At 39.3% G+C, this 15,050-nt stretch overlaps 1 protein-coding gene across 2 annotated transcripts in view; it reads right to left on the reverse strand.

The window, feature by feature from the left end:
- Positions 1-9,918: 9,918 nt before the first annotated feature.
- SPPL2A (signal peptide peptidase like 2A) overlaps positions 9,919-15,050 on the reverse strand; it is an 86,213-nt gene continuing 81,081 nt past the window's right edge. For both annotated transcript variants that reach the window (XM_060174659.1, XM_060174660.1), the window contains one exon: positions 9,919-10,248. In XM_060174659.1, the coding sequence (XP_060030642.1) occupies positions 10,174-10,248 (75 nt within the window). In that variant the 3' untranslated portion in view covers positions 9,919-10,173. The remainder of the gene's footprint in view (positions 10,249-15,050) is intronic.

Below are 15,050 nucleotides of genomic sequence, written 5' to 3' on the forward strand. Positions count from 1 at the left end.
ACCCATTGTGCTGCCACCTGGCCCCCTCATTTATTTATTAATTTTTAATATTTTGTTTATTTATTAGACAGAGACAGAGAAATCGATAGGAAAATGGGGAGATAGAGTGGGAGAAAGACACCTGCAACAGTGCTTCTGAAACCACCCTTGAAGATTCTTCCCTGCTGGTGGGGACTCAAGGCTTGAACCCTGGTCCTTGTGTGTTGTGATGTATGCACTCAACCAGGTATGCCACTGCTAGGACCTCCATTATTTATTTATTTATTTATTTATTTATTTATTTAGGATAGGGCCAGAGAGAAAATGAGAGAGAAGAAGGAGCTAGAGAAGGAGGGACACACACACACACACACACACACACACACACACACACACACTCTCTGTAGCACTTCACTGCTTGTGAAGCTTCCCCCTGCAGGTGGGGCCTGGGGCTTGAACCCAGGTCATTGCACAATGTAATGTGTGAGCTCAACCAGATGCATCACCATCTGGCCTCCCTTATTTATTTCTAGAGGAAAAAATATCTTAAAGTTTTGAAATTCTGTGGCCCAGGAGGTGGTGCAGTGGATAAAGTGCTAAATTTTCTCTCTCTCTCTCTCTCTCTCTCTTACCAGAGCATTGCTCAGCTCTGGCTTATAGTGGTGTGGGGGACTGAACCTGGGATTTCGAAGCCTCAGGCAGGAGAGTCTGTTTGCATAACCATGATGCTATCTACCCCTGCCCAAGTGCTGGGTTCTTAAACATGAAGTCCTGAGTTTGATCCCTGCCAGTACATCTACTAGAGTAATGCCTGGCCCTTTCTCTTTTCCTATCCCTCTCATTATAAAATAAATAAATAAAGGCGCTGGGTGGTGGCGCACATGGTTGAGTGCACATGTTACAATGCACAAGGACCCAGGTTTGAGCCCCCTGTCCCCACCTGCAGGAGGAAAACTTCACAAGTGGTAAAGCAGTGCTGCAGGTGTCTCTCTGACTCACCCTCTCTATCTCCCCTTTCCCTCTCGATTTCTGACTATCTGTCAAATAAATAAATTAAAAAATTAAATATATATATATATAAAGTTTTTTCCATTTATTTATTTATTTATTTAAGAAAGGAGACATTAACAAAATCATAGGATGGGGGGGTACAACTCCACACAATTCCCGCCACCCAATATCCATATCCCATCCCCTCCCCAATAGCTTTCCCATTCTCTATCCCTCTGGGAGCAACGACCCAGGGTCGTTGTGGGTTGCAGAAGGTGGAAGGTCTGGCTTCTGTAATTGCTTCCCCTAAATAAAGTTTTAAACTTTTGTCCTAAGAGACTAGATTTGGACAAAATCTAGAACAGATTCCCAGTAACCTTAGAGAGAGTCTTAGTTAATAGTACTGGTTCTAGCTGTGAATTGTTATTCATTGTTACTGACATATCAGAGCTCTCTGAATAAACCCAGGTAATAGTATCTGGTTAAGGGAAATGTGTTTGTTTGTGTCTTTTGGGGTGCCTGGGACCTAATTCAGGGCCTCATACATGCAAAACATATGCCCTGCCACTCACTGATCTACAGTCCCAGCCAAATCTGTCTAAATTTGATTATCTGGTTTGATACTTCAACTGTTTGCTTTGATAATTACTCTGTTACACACTCACACTTTCTCTCTCATTCTCACACACACACTTTACATAAAATATTGATACAAAAATTTTAAATAAGAAATATTAAAAATATTTTATATTCTGATACTGCATATAATTATTTTTACTATGTATTTAGCATAACTAATACATATACATATCTCCTAACTTAGTAATGATGTATTAACATTGTAAGGTTATCTAGGGAAGGTCCTTAAGAGGCAATTTAAATGTTCTTTAAAACGGAGTTACTGGTGGTTCAGGCCTACCCAGGGATGCCAAAACAAACAAACAAATAGTTATCATAAGTATGTATGTGTGTTTACATGTATGAGTATGCATATCCTTGTCTCTCTATTCTTAAGAGATTTTCATCGTGTTTCATGAAAATCTCAAGGGGGTAGCACTAAAGTAGCTAATCTTTATTTTATTATTTTTATTTTAATTTTTATTCCCCAGTTTCACATTTAACAATACAACCCCCACTATGTCATTTATCATCCTTCATGGACCTGTATTCTCCCCACCCACCCACTCCCACCCCAGAGTCTTTTACTTTGGTGCGATATGCCAATTACATTTCAGGTTCTACTTGTGTTTTCGTTTCTGATCTTGTTTTTCAACTTCTGCCTGAGAGTGAGATCATCCCATATTCATCCTTCTGTTTCTGACTTAATTCACATAACATGAATTTTTCAAGGTCCATCCAAGATCGGCTGAAAATGGTGAAGTCACCATTTTTTACAGCTGAGTAGTATTCCATTGTGTATATAGACCACAACTTGCTCAGCCACTCATCTGTTGTTGGACACCTGGGTTGCTTCCAGGTTTTGGCTATTACAAATTGTGCTGCCAAGAACATATGTGTATACAGATCTTTTTGGATGGATGTGTTGGGTTCCTTAGGATATATCCCCAGGAGAGGAATTGCAGGGTCATAGGGTAGGTCCATTTCTAGCCTTCTGAGAGTTCTCCGGACTGTTCTCCACAGAGGTTGGACCAATTGACATTCCCACCAGCAGTGTAGGAGGGTTCCTTTGACCCCACACCCTCTCCAGCATTTGCTACTGTTACCTTTTCTGATGTATGACGTTCTTACAGGAGTGAAGTGATATCTCGTTGTTGTCTTGATTTGCATTTCTCTGACAATCAGAGACTTGGAGCATTTTTTCATGTGTTTCTCGGCCTTCTGGATCTCTTCTGTGGTGAATATTCTGTCCAAGTCCTCCCCCCATTTTTGGATGGGGTTATTTGTTGTCTTGTTGTTGAGTCTGGCAAGCTCTTTATATATGTTGGTTATTAAACTCTTATTTGATGTATGGCATGTAAAGATCTTCTCCCATTCTGTGAGGGGTCTCTTGGTTTGGGTAGTGGTTTCTTTTGCTGTGAAGAAGCTTTTTAATTTGATGTAGTGCCATAGGTTTATACTTGCCTTAGTCTTCTTTGTAATTGGATTAGTTTCATTGAAAATGTCTTTAAAATTTATGCGGAAAAGAGTTCTGCCAATATTTTCCTCTAAGTATCTGATAGTTTCTGGTCTAACATCCAAGTCCTTGATCCACTTGGAATTTACTTTTGTATTTGGTGAAGTACAGTGGTTCAGTTTCATTCTTCTGCATGTTTCAACCCATTGTTTCCAACACCATTTGTTGAAGAGACTCTGCTTTCCCCATGTAATAGTCTGGGCCCCTTTGTCAAAGATTAGATGTCCATAGGTGTGGGGCCTCATTTCTGGGCTCTCAATTCTATTCCACTGGTCGATGTGTCTATTCATGTTCCAGTACCAAGCAGTTTTGATGACAATGGCTCTATAATACAGTTTGAAATCTGGAAGTGTGATGCCTCCAGAAAAAGTAGCTAATATTAACCTAATACACTTCAAAAGCCAAGGGAGTCGGGCGGTAGCGCAGCAGGTTAAGCGCACATGGCACAAAGCACAAGGACCAGCATAAGGATCCCAGTTCAAAGCTCCGGCTCCCCACCTGCAGGGGAGTCCCTTTACTTTGCGGTGAAGCAGGTCTGCAGGTGTCTCTCTTTCTCTCCCCCTCTCTGTCTTCCCCTCTCTCTGTATTTCTCTCTGTCCTGTCCAGCAACAACAACAATAATAATAATAACCACAACAGTGATAAGACAACAAGGGCAACCAAAGGGGAAAAAAATGGTCTCCAGGAGCAGTGGGTTTGTGGTACAGGCACAATAACCCTGGAGGCAAAAAAAAAAAAAAAATCATAAAAGCCAACTGTAATATACATAAAACGCTAAGTAGAACTGAAACACATAAAAATAAAATAACCAAGCAACCAGTTATTTATTGGGTTAATTGACTATATGTGTGAGCATAATTTGTTTTTTAAAATTTATTTTATTATTATTATTTTATTTTCCCTTTTGTTGCCCTTTTTTTAAATTGTTGTTGTAGTTATTATTGTTGTTGTTGATGTTGTTCGTTGTTGGATAGGACAGAGAGAAATGGAGAGAGGAGGGGAAGACAGAGGGGGAGAGAAAGACAGACACCTGCAGACCTGATTCCACTGCCTGTGAAGCGACTCCCCTGCAGGTAGGGAGCAAGGGGCTCGATCCGAGATCCTTGAGGCAGTCCTTGTGCTTTGCGCCACGCGCACTTAACCTGCTGTGCTACTGGCCAACCCCCATGTGAGCATAATTTAGATACAACATAGGTGCTTATACTTAAAAGATTACTAATATAGGGGCCAGGTGGTGGCACACCTGGTTGAGCATGTATGTTACAATGTGCAAGGACCTGGGTTTGAGCCCCTGGTCCCCCCCACCTGCAGGGTGGAAAGCTTTGCAAGTGGTGAAGCAGGGCTGCAGGTGTCTCTCTTTCTCCCTATCACCCCCTTCCCTCTTGATTTCTGGCTGACTCTATCCAATAAATAAAGATAATGAAAAAAAAAAAGAGAGAAAATGTTAAAAATAGTGAGGCTTCCCCCTGCAGGTGGGAACTGGGGACTTGAACCCAGATCCCCACACATAGTTAACATGTTCACTCTACCACTGGATAGCGTACCACTATCTGGTTCCTATGATGACTGGATATTTATTAAGGGCAATATCAATTCCTAGTACATGACATTTATAGAACCTAGGCTGAAGAGTAATTTGTCATAATAGTAATCTAAAAAAAGACACAATTTCAAATGTGATTACTATCACTTATATTTGTTTTATTATTCTTTTAAAAACATTTTTATTATCTTTATTTATTGAATAGAGATAGCCAGAAATTGAGAGGGAAGGAATGATCAAGAGGGAGAGAGACAGGAGACACAGGCAGCCCTGCTTCACCACTAGTGAAGCTTTTCCCCTGCAGGTAGCGACCATAGGCTTGCATCTGGGTCCTTGTACTCTTTAATATTTGTGCTTAAACAGGTGCACCCTTGCCCAGCCCCTCATTAGTATTTTTACTTTATGCAGGCATGATCTAGTACGCTTTTTAGGTCATTTGCCGTTCTTTTTCACCATTCAAAATAAAACATTCACTTTTTATTTTAAAATAGAATTTATTGAATACCACAATGAATTTGATACATTAAAAATAGTTTTTCATGTCATTATTGGCACAGAATGAAGAGCTTTAAAGCTCTGTTCAATTAATACTTCCAAAAATTGTAAATCCTGTTCCATAAAAAAATAAATCCTAGTAGTGTTAGAAAAGTACTAATTTACACATAACTTACATATCAGTGTTTTTAGAAATCCCACATGCAAACCAAATCATTTAAGAAGTAAAAATTCAATCATGTTATCATTTTTAAGGTTCTGGTTTGAATAAGATACAACAGAACATATAAAATAGCCAAAATGGACCAGCTTTACATTGATTTGTTCTACTGTGATGTCCTTTAGGTTAACAAGACCAACATTATTATTACTGTCATTATTATTATTTATCAGAGCACGATGTAGCTCTGGCTTATGGTGGGGTTGGGGACTGAACCTAGGACTTCCAATCCTCAGGCCTGAAACTCTTTCTGTGTAACCATTATGCTTCTCTCCCACTCTACCTTTAGATATTTATAAAAGTTCATATTTCAAAGGAATAGAAGTTGCTTAAATTATCTTTTATGACTAGTCAAAGGACTCATGACATTACATAGCCCACATTTTAAAATTCTAGTCATACCACAACTATCAATAAAACAGAACTACTCTAAAAGAATTGATATTAAACATTAAACAAGGTAATTTATATATATGGTTTTTACTATAACATGATCTCTATACTACTACTCTGTCAGTCATTGTTGACTCTGAAAACTTAGTACAGCAAATTATGAATACAATAGAGGATCAAATTCCAAATGGCTGAGCAAATGGATTCAGATCTCTTGGATTCACTGCGTAGCCTTCTCCAAGGAAGCATCAAGTGATTTATAATCAGCATTTTGATTTTCTTTGCATTAATTACCCTTGCCCAGTCCCATTTAGTATTATCCTCTGAAGTAAAAAGAGCACTGAAACATCTTTTCTTTTTTTTCCCCCCTTACCAGAGCATTGCTCAGCTCTGGGTTATGGTGGTGCTGCTAGAGGTGGAACCTGGGAAGTCAGAACCTCAGCATTATAGTAGAGTGATTTTGCATAACCATTATACTCTCCCACCTGCCCCTGAAAAATCACTTAAAACCAAAAACTGTAGAACTCAGTATTTGGTATCATCTCATTAGAATAAATTCAGTCTTTTCCTTGGTTAATGGGGAAACAGACCTGCAGGCTAGTACTTTCCCTGGCCTGAAATGTAGTACCTGTGTTTTTGTTTTTGTGTATATTTATTTTCCCGTTTGTTGCCCTTGTTCTTTTTCATTGTTGTAGTTGTTATTGTTGTTGTCACTGTTAGACAGGACAGAGAGAAATGGAGAGAGGAGAGGGAGTCAGAGAGGGGGACAGAAAGACACCTGCAGACGTGCTTCACCACCTGTGAAGCGACTCCCCTGCAGGTGGGGAGCCAGGGGCTTGAACCAGGATCTTTTCGCCTGGCGGTCTTTGTGCTTTGCGCCACGTGTGCTTAACCTGCTGGGCTACCGCCGACTCCCAGCACCTGTTTTTTTTTTTTTTTTTTTTTGCCTCCAGGGTTATTGTTGGGACTCCGAATCCACTGCTCCTGGAGGCCATTTTTCCCTTTTTGTTACCCTGGTTGTTTTTTTATCCTTGTTGTGGTTATTATTATCGTTGCTATTGACGTCATTTTTGGATAGGACAGAGAGAAATGGAGAGAGGAGGGGAAGACAGAGAGGGGGAGAGAAAGATAGACACCTGCAGACCTGCTTCAATGCTTGTGAAGCGACTCCCCTGCAGGTGAGGAGCCAGGGGCTGGAACCGGGATCCTTGAATTTCAAACTATGTGCACTTAACCAAGTGCGTCACCGCCCACCACCCCCCATACCTTATTATTTTAAAGTCATGGTTTACATGAAAACAACTTCCCCTTAAAGTTATTGGTGGTGATAGAAGGACAAGAGAGGAAGAGATGATAAAAACTTTTAAAGCCAAATAAAAAAAAAAAAAGGATTTTTTTCTTTATAAGATATAGGGAGAGGCAAGAGGCTAAACAACACTCTGGCATGAGCAGTGACAAGAACAGAACTTAAGACCCCATATGTGGATGTCCAAAGCTTTACCACTATGCCATCTCCTGGGAAGCAAAGCCAAAATTTCATCTCCCCTGTCCTTTGTTCATTTTATTTAAATAAAATATTTGTTTTTCTTGTAATTTCTCTAAATATTTAGTTAGGTTCCTAAAATGACTGTATAAGTATAGTATTAGACTTGAGAATGAGGATAGAGACAAAAAATTAACATTTAATTTCTTATTCCTATTAAATCAAGAGATTTTAATAGTAAACTAGAACAAAGTTTAAGATATACCTAATAACTAACTGACTGGACAAGGGAACTTTTTTTTTTTTTTAAATGACATGGGAGCCATGTACAGGCACAATTCTGTTGCTCCCAAGTCAAAGTTTTCTCATTCTTTTTGATTTCAGATTGAGACCCAGCAAAGGAAAAAAAGAGATAGCGACACCATAGCACCACTCCATCATCTGCGGAACTTTCTCTAGTGCTGTGGTATTTTCATGTGGTGCCAGGGTTCCTCCGCCCCAGATCCTTTCACACAACACAATCAACTGAGCAACCTTTGGCCCCAGAGTAGAATTTGTATCAGAGAGCTAAGATTATTGATTTCTAGATGTAAATTTTCCTTTTGACATTCTTCATAAAATGAGGTTGGAGCTTTTAATATCATAAAGCTGGGATAAGAGCAGATATAATTACTAAAAAAGCTCGATTTGGCAAGCACTGATGTTACAAATGAAAATATTACTGATGGTTTATAAAATGGCACTTAATCTGTTCTTCTATCAGAATCTGCCAAATAAATCAGATTCCTTGGAAAAAATTCAAACTTGACATAGAGGCACAAGTTAAGTTTAACCCTTACTTCTCAGATATATACTTATCCTTTGTCATAAACCAAAGGACCCCTAAGTGTATTGAGTGGATAGAGGAGCTGCTCAGGGAGCTTCTCTTCCTGGAACTTACTCAGCATAAGTTAATAACTAAACAGAGCATTTAATTCTCTCAAAAGCTAAGTTTAGTTCAAATGCTGTGTGTGTTTGTGTTTTGTTGTTCTGGGTCAACTTTTCCAGCTAGAAAGAGACAGAGGTAAAGAGATAGGGGGATAGGTAGATAGCATAGCACCATAGCTTTAAATATGGTGGGGCCCAGGCGCAAAGCCAGGTTATACACGAGGCAAAGCAGCGCACTATCCAGGTAGCTATTTGGCTGTCTCTTAGACAAAACAATTCGCTCAAAAGCTGGGAAGTTAGTTCAGTGATAGATGTTGTTCATGTGTCTTCTACATTATCTACAGAGAAAAACAAAGTTTCTTAGTGGAAATAAAAGAAAATGGAAAGATGATTTGACCTTTGGTTGCCAGGAAAATACTTCAGCGTACATCTGAGATTTAGCAAAAAATGAGTTTAAGTTGGTAAGTGCCAGAGTAGCTAATGGTCTAATCTACTCATTTTAAAGAAGCAAAAGCTGAGTCTCGAGCTAAGACAATGTACTTGACTTTAAGTTGTAATGGACACCCAATCTCCTCATTTCTTTTTCAATTCTTTCCTCTGAACTCACTCTGTTGCTTATCTGTGAATCATCATCCACCAAACCTCAAAGTTTAATAGCAGTTTCCTATCGGGAGAGAAGTGGGAATCAGTGATACTACATTCAAACAATGGGTCATATGTATCACTTGGTAGGAAAAAGGACTCTATAAAATTCAAGCTTTAATGCCAGGAGAACCAAACTCTCAAGTGATCCAGAAATATTGTGAACCTGAATGTTAGAAATTTAAGGTATGGAAAACTATGGTTTCAGTTTATGTGTCTTTTTAGTGCTTAGTACTAATATATCATACTTTTCTCTGCCTGGAGAAATATGCCAATATAATACATAACAAGTTAGAAATAATTCAGAATCTCGTGGTTTTTTTTTTGTTGTTGTTTGTTTTGTTTTTAACCTCCAGGGTTATCACTAGGGCTCAGTGCCTGCACTGTGAATCCACTGCTCCTGGAGGCCATTTTTCACATTTTGTTGCCTTTGCTGTTGCACTTATTGTAGTAGTTATTATTGTCATAGCTATTGTTGTTGTTGTTGGATAGGACAGGGAGAAATAGAGAGACAAGGGGAAGACAGAGAGGGGGAGAGAAAGATAGACACCTGCAGACCTGCTTCACCACCTGTGAAGTGACCCCCTGCAGGTGGGGAGCTTATGCTGGCCCTTATGCTTCGCACCACATGTGCTTAAACTGCTGCGCTACTACCCAGCTCCCCAGAATCCCATGTTTTAAAAAGAAGTGAAGGGCAGGAGTAGTAGATAGTGTAATGGTTATGCAAAGTGATTCTCATGCCTGAGGCTCCAAAGTCCCAGGTTTAATCCCCTGCACCATTAGCCAGCACTGAGCAGTGCTCTGGTTGGGGAAAAAAAAAAATAGAATTGGGAAATTTTAACTCAAGTTACAAAAATATGTATTTTTATGTATTCTCAAGTTAAATATTTCTAAATTTTCTGTGATAAAAGGTTCAAAATTTATCAGTGAAATGCCTTCTTACATGGTCTTACCAGCTATTCCTATAGAGCGCATAATTCTTTATGGCAAAATCTGTTCAGAAACCCACTTTTTAAAAAATCTGTCAGAATTAAAAGAAATAGATTTTAGTATGAAAAGTACAGGGGTGGGTCAAGATTTTTTTTTTCTAGAAAAATATACTGTATATCATACATTTTGAAAATTACAGAGACCATATGCTTTTATTTAGTAGAAGGCACAAGTTTAACATAGTAGAAAGTAAACTATTTCAGTTATTTATGATGTAACTGTCATTACCAGCTCATAAAAATATATATATTTTCTAAGCAAACTGGAAGATTGATAATTGAAGATTTTATAGGATTGTCAATTCAGATTTCAAATTTCAAAAGTCAAACTCTGTTTGTATAAAATCAATGGACACATATTTGGAGGTTCACATCATATTATTGCGAGCCGCTCTGTTCACCAGAAGCCACAGGACCTTCTTCATTTGTTGCATAGTCCAAATGATCCATCATCTAGGCAGAAACAGAAGGTTTTAGGAAATGCTGACTTTTCAACTTGCATTCAATATTCATTCATTTGGCAAAAGGATTCCCAATTTTGTTTGTTTGTTTTATTTAAAGACATGAGTGAGCCACCGAGTGAGCCACAGAACTGAGATATTTCTTTCAAAGTGACATGCTGGTTCAACACTTGTGCTCCTAATGACTCGGTTGTGATGACCCAAGCTTCCAGGAAGCCTAATCATTTGCCCCAGGGCCAATTGCAGAAGTATTTTCTCTAGATCTTAGACTATTTCCATTTCTCAATCTGCGTACAGCCCCATTATGACAGTGGGAACTTCACCATAAGAGGAAAGTGCTCCAGGCACATGTCTACTCCCAAACAAGAGAAAAACTAAATATGGTTCCATAAAGCAATGTGAGAATACTTGCTGGACTGGGGACCATGTAACCTGGTTGATACTTAGAACTGATTTGAAGGTTACTTGAGAAGGGACCAGGGAGATAACTCAGTATTAGAGCACAGGACTTATAGGCCTGGGACCTAGAGGTTTTGGGTTCAATCCTGGGTACCATCATCTGCCAGAACTGAGCAGTGCTCTGTTCACTTGCTCATATAAAAAAGTACACAGATTTTTAAAGGGAGAAGTGCTCAAATAAACAAATAAGTTGAAAATTTAACTTAAATGATATCTGAAGACAAAACAAGAATACATCTGCCACAGACTATTTTAGAGGAAATAACCAGTTAACATTTTTCTCAAGGGGGGATAGGAAGTTACCATGTATGAGCACCTGGTTTGAGTTCTTGGCCATCACATGGGTGCATCATGAAAAGAGGAAGTCTCAGTATTGATGAAATGGTGCTATGGAGTCTCTCCTTACACTCTCTCTCTCTATCTCTTATCCTCTGTCTTAAAAAAAAAAAAGCCACTAGGAGCAGTGGAATTATAGAGGCACCGAGCAGAATTGTATAAGCACTGACCCCTAGTGATACTGTTAGTGGCAAAAACAAAAAACAACAATAACAAACAGACTTTCTTTTTTTAAAAAAGATTAAAAATATTTATTTATTTATTTCCTTTTGTTGCCCTTGTTGTTTAGTTATTATTGTTGTTGTTTCTGATGTTGTCGTTGTTGGATAGGACAGAGAGAAATGGAGAGAGGAGGGGAAGGCAGAGAGCGGGAAAGACACTTGCAGACCTGCTTCACTGCCTGTGAAGCAACTCCCCTGTAGGTGGGGAGCTGGGGACTCGAACCGGGATCCTTACGCTGCTCCTTACACTTTGTGCCACCTGTGCGTAACCCGCTGCGCTACCGCCTGACTCCCCAGACTTTTCTTAAGTGATTATTTCAATTCTATCTCAAATCTTTTTTTACATTGGGGAATGAAGGGAGGAAAACTGTTGATATATATATGTTTTTTTAATATTTATTTTCCCTTTTGTTGCCCTTGTTGTTTAACATTGTTGTGGTTATTGATGTCATTGTTGTTGGATAGAATAGAGAGAAATGGAGAGAGGAGGGGAAGACAGAGAGGGGGAGAAAGATAGACACCTGCAGACCTGCTTCACCACCTGTGCAGTGACTCCCCTGCAGGTGGAGAGCTGGGGGATCGAACTGGGATCCTTAAGCCCGTCATTGTGCTTTGCACCATGTGCGCTTAACCCGCTGTGCCACCGCCTGACTCCTGAAATATATACTTTTAATTTTTATTTATTTATTGGATAGAGACAACCAGAAATTGAAAGGGAAGGGGAGATAAAGAGGAAGAGAGAGGGAGAGAGACAGAGAGACACCTATATCCCTGCTTCACCACTTGCAAAGCTTTCCCCCTGAAGGTGGGGTCCAGGGTCTTGAACCTAGGTCCTTGTGCATTGTAACATGTGTACTCAATAAGGTGTGTCACCACCTGGCCCCCAAGATGAATCATTTCTTTTTTTATTATTATTGTAGTTATTATTGTTGTAGTTATTGATGTCGTCGTTGTTAGATAGGACAGAGAGAAATGGAGAGAGGAGGGGAAGACAGAGAGGGGGAGAGAAAGATAGACACCTGCAGACCTGCTTCACCACCTGTGAAGTGACTCCCTTGCAGGTGGGGAGCCAGGGACTCAAACCAGGATCCTAAAGCCGGTCCCTGCGCTTTGTGCCACCTGTGCTTAACCCGCTGCACTACCGCCCAACTCCCCAAAATGAATCATTTCTAAATGGAGGTTTTTGGTCTTGTCAGACAAGAATCCAACATTAGCGGAAAACCATCCCACATGATGGGAGAAGATTGGTGGGACCCAAGCTTGCAGTGCTCTATGGGTCATATCAAGTTCCCACTCAGTTATGAGATCCTCTGTTTGCCAAGAGTCTCCCCTAAATTGAGGCAGTTAGTACCTCTGGGAAGGGAGGGAGGAGAAACTAAATCAAGACAAGTTATATAATAGTATCTCCTAAGTAGTTTACTACTTGAGATATAAGATAAAGATATTGAAAAAGCTGATTTTAGCTTAAATGAGGGAGGAAAAGGAGAAGTATGGGGATACATTTAAGCCTCTAACAGTTTATTAAATCTGTTCAGTTCTGGCTTATGATGCTGCCAGGAATTGAACTGGGGACTTCAGAGCATCAGGCATGAACATCTTTTTGCACAACTTTTACAGTCTCCTGAGGTACAGTCTCTAGCAGTTGAGAAGCTCAGGATTTAAGAGGTTGGAACAGTGGTGAGAGAGAACTGAAGTGGCCTTAGCAGAACGAATGGTAGGGAATCCTTCTTCCTCCCTCAAGGTCTGTTCACCCTGACAGCTGTAATCCAGTGAAATAACAATCTACATGCTCTGAAGTACAACATGTCTCTTCTGTCCTTACCCTCAGGTAGCTCCTTGGCATGGTAATATAATCCCTAGATATAAAAATTATTAATACATACACAAAAAACCTTTCAAAATCAATTTACTGAGAAGAAAATATATCTATCCCATATTTACTGCTCTTTACTGACTTTTCAATCAGACAATACAGAAACATAGAGAGCAAACATGGAGACCCAGAGAGAGAATAAAAAAGGAAAGACATTAGGAAGTACTAATAGGTGTAGATGAGACTTAGAAAAGAAGAGAAGGTAGGACAATAGAAAAATGGATATATATATATGTAATTATAGAAATAATAGTCAAACCATATCTGTTACCCTGGGTGAACCACTGCAGTTTCCAATGGAATGAATGGGATGTAGAACTCTGGTGGTGGGAACTGTACCCCTGTTATCTTGTAATTTTGTAAATCAATATTAAATCACTAATAAAAATATATAATTAAAAATTCAAAAAATTCTGAAGCAAAACTAAAAAAGAAAAAAGAGAAAGTAAGAAATAGGTTTCTAGAAACACCATAAAAATTAAATAGGTACTAGCATTAACTGGCAAGACTGGTGTAGATTGCTTTTCACAGTATTTGTGAACAGGACAGTTCAGTTTGGAATGATGTTTTGGAATTAAATCAGCTAAGCTCGCATCTGCTGATCACAATGCTTACTTACAACTGAACCAGTCTCCAGAAATGGTCTCAGAAAGCACTCATTAAAGAGTATGGGAGAATTGCTCATACCAAAGTAGACTGTTCTAAGTATCTCTGTATTCTGACCTGTCATTTATAGCTTGTGACTTCTAAAAATAATTAGAGGCACCAGTGACATTTAAGAGAGATAAAACCAGTGTTTACTGGATATCAACAAACTGAAAGCTTACTTCCCACTCACAGCAGAATAGCTAGTTGCTGCATAAATCAAGGTCCACGATTTAACGTTAGGAACAACAAAAAACTTCCCTAGGATGATGCTTTTTTGAGTTGTTTTATATATAAAAAATAATTATGGTAGTGGTTATGTTTCCAACTTGGGGGGGGAAGCAGCTTTATTTAGTCCAAATTTATCTGAACTGGGAAACTGGGTGGCAACTCAGCGGGTTAAGCACACGTGGCACAAAGTTCAAGGACCAGTGTAAGGATCCCAGTTTGAGCGCTTGGCTCCCCACCTGCAGGGGAGTCGCTTCACAGGCGGTGAAGCAGGTCTGCAGGTGTCTATCTTTCTCTCCCCCTCTCTGTCTTCCCCTCCTCTCTCCATTTCTCTCTGTCCTATCCAACAAGGACGACATCAGTAACAACAACAGTAATAACTATAACAATACAAGGGCAACAAAAGAATAAATATTATAAAAAATAATAAATAATAAATTTATCTGAACTAAGACATTGAGTAAAATCAAGTAGAACTGAATACTGATAGTAGGCTTTAAAAATCGAGTTAAAAAAATGTTCATGAAAAACAGAAGTGTTTGCTAGCTATGGAAAAGAGGATTCAGTGAAAATCTCCCAGCTGGTATTGCCTTAGAAAAATACTATAGAAACAGTCCCTCTTTTGATCAGAGAAGTTCACAGAAAGGACTGAGAGACTCCAAGTAAAACACTAAAAAAAGTATTTTTATGAAGTCTCTATACTTGATCTTTGCCAAAAGGCCAAGACTTAGAGACTATGAAGTCTCTAAGTTACAGTAGCAAAGGAGATAAAATGTGCCCTTTGAAAACAGCATAAAAAACACAGTCAAGACTACCCATGAGGCCAGGCGGTAGCACACCTGGTTAAGCAGACACATTACAGTGTGCAAAGACCCAGGTTCAAGCCCCTGGTCCCCACCTGCAGGGAGAAAGCTTTATAAGTGGTAAAGCAGGGCTGCAGGTGTCTCTTGTTTCTTTCCCTGGATATCTCCCCCCACCCCTGTCACTTCTCAATTTCTATCTCTACCCAATAATAAATAATAAAAATATTTT

Source organism: Erinaceus europaeus, chromosome 16 (genome assembly GCF_950295315.1).
Source record: "Erinaceus europaeus chromosome 16, mEriEur2.1, whole genome shotgun sequence".
Taxonomy (NCBI): Eukaryota; Metazoa; Chordata; class Mammalia; order Eulipotyphla; family Erinaceidae; genus Erinaceus; species Erinaceus europaeus.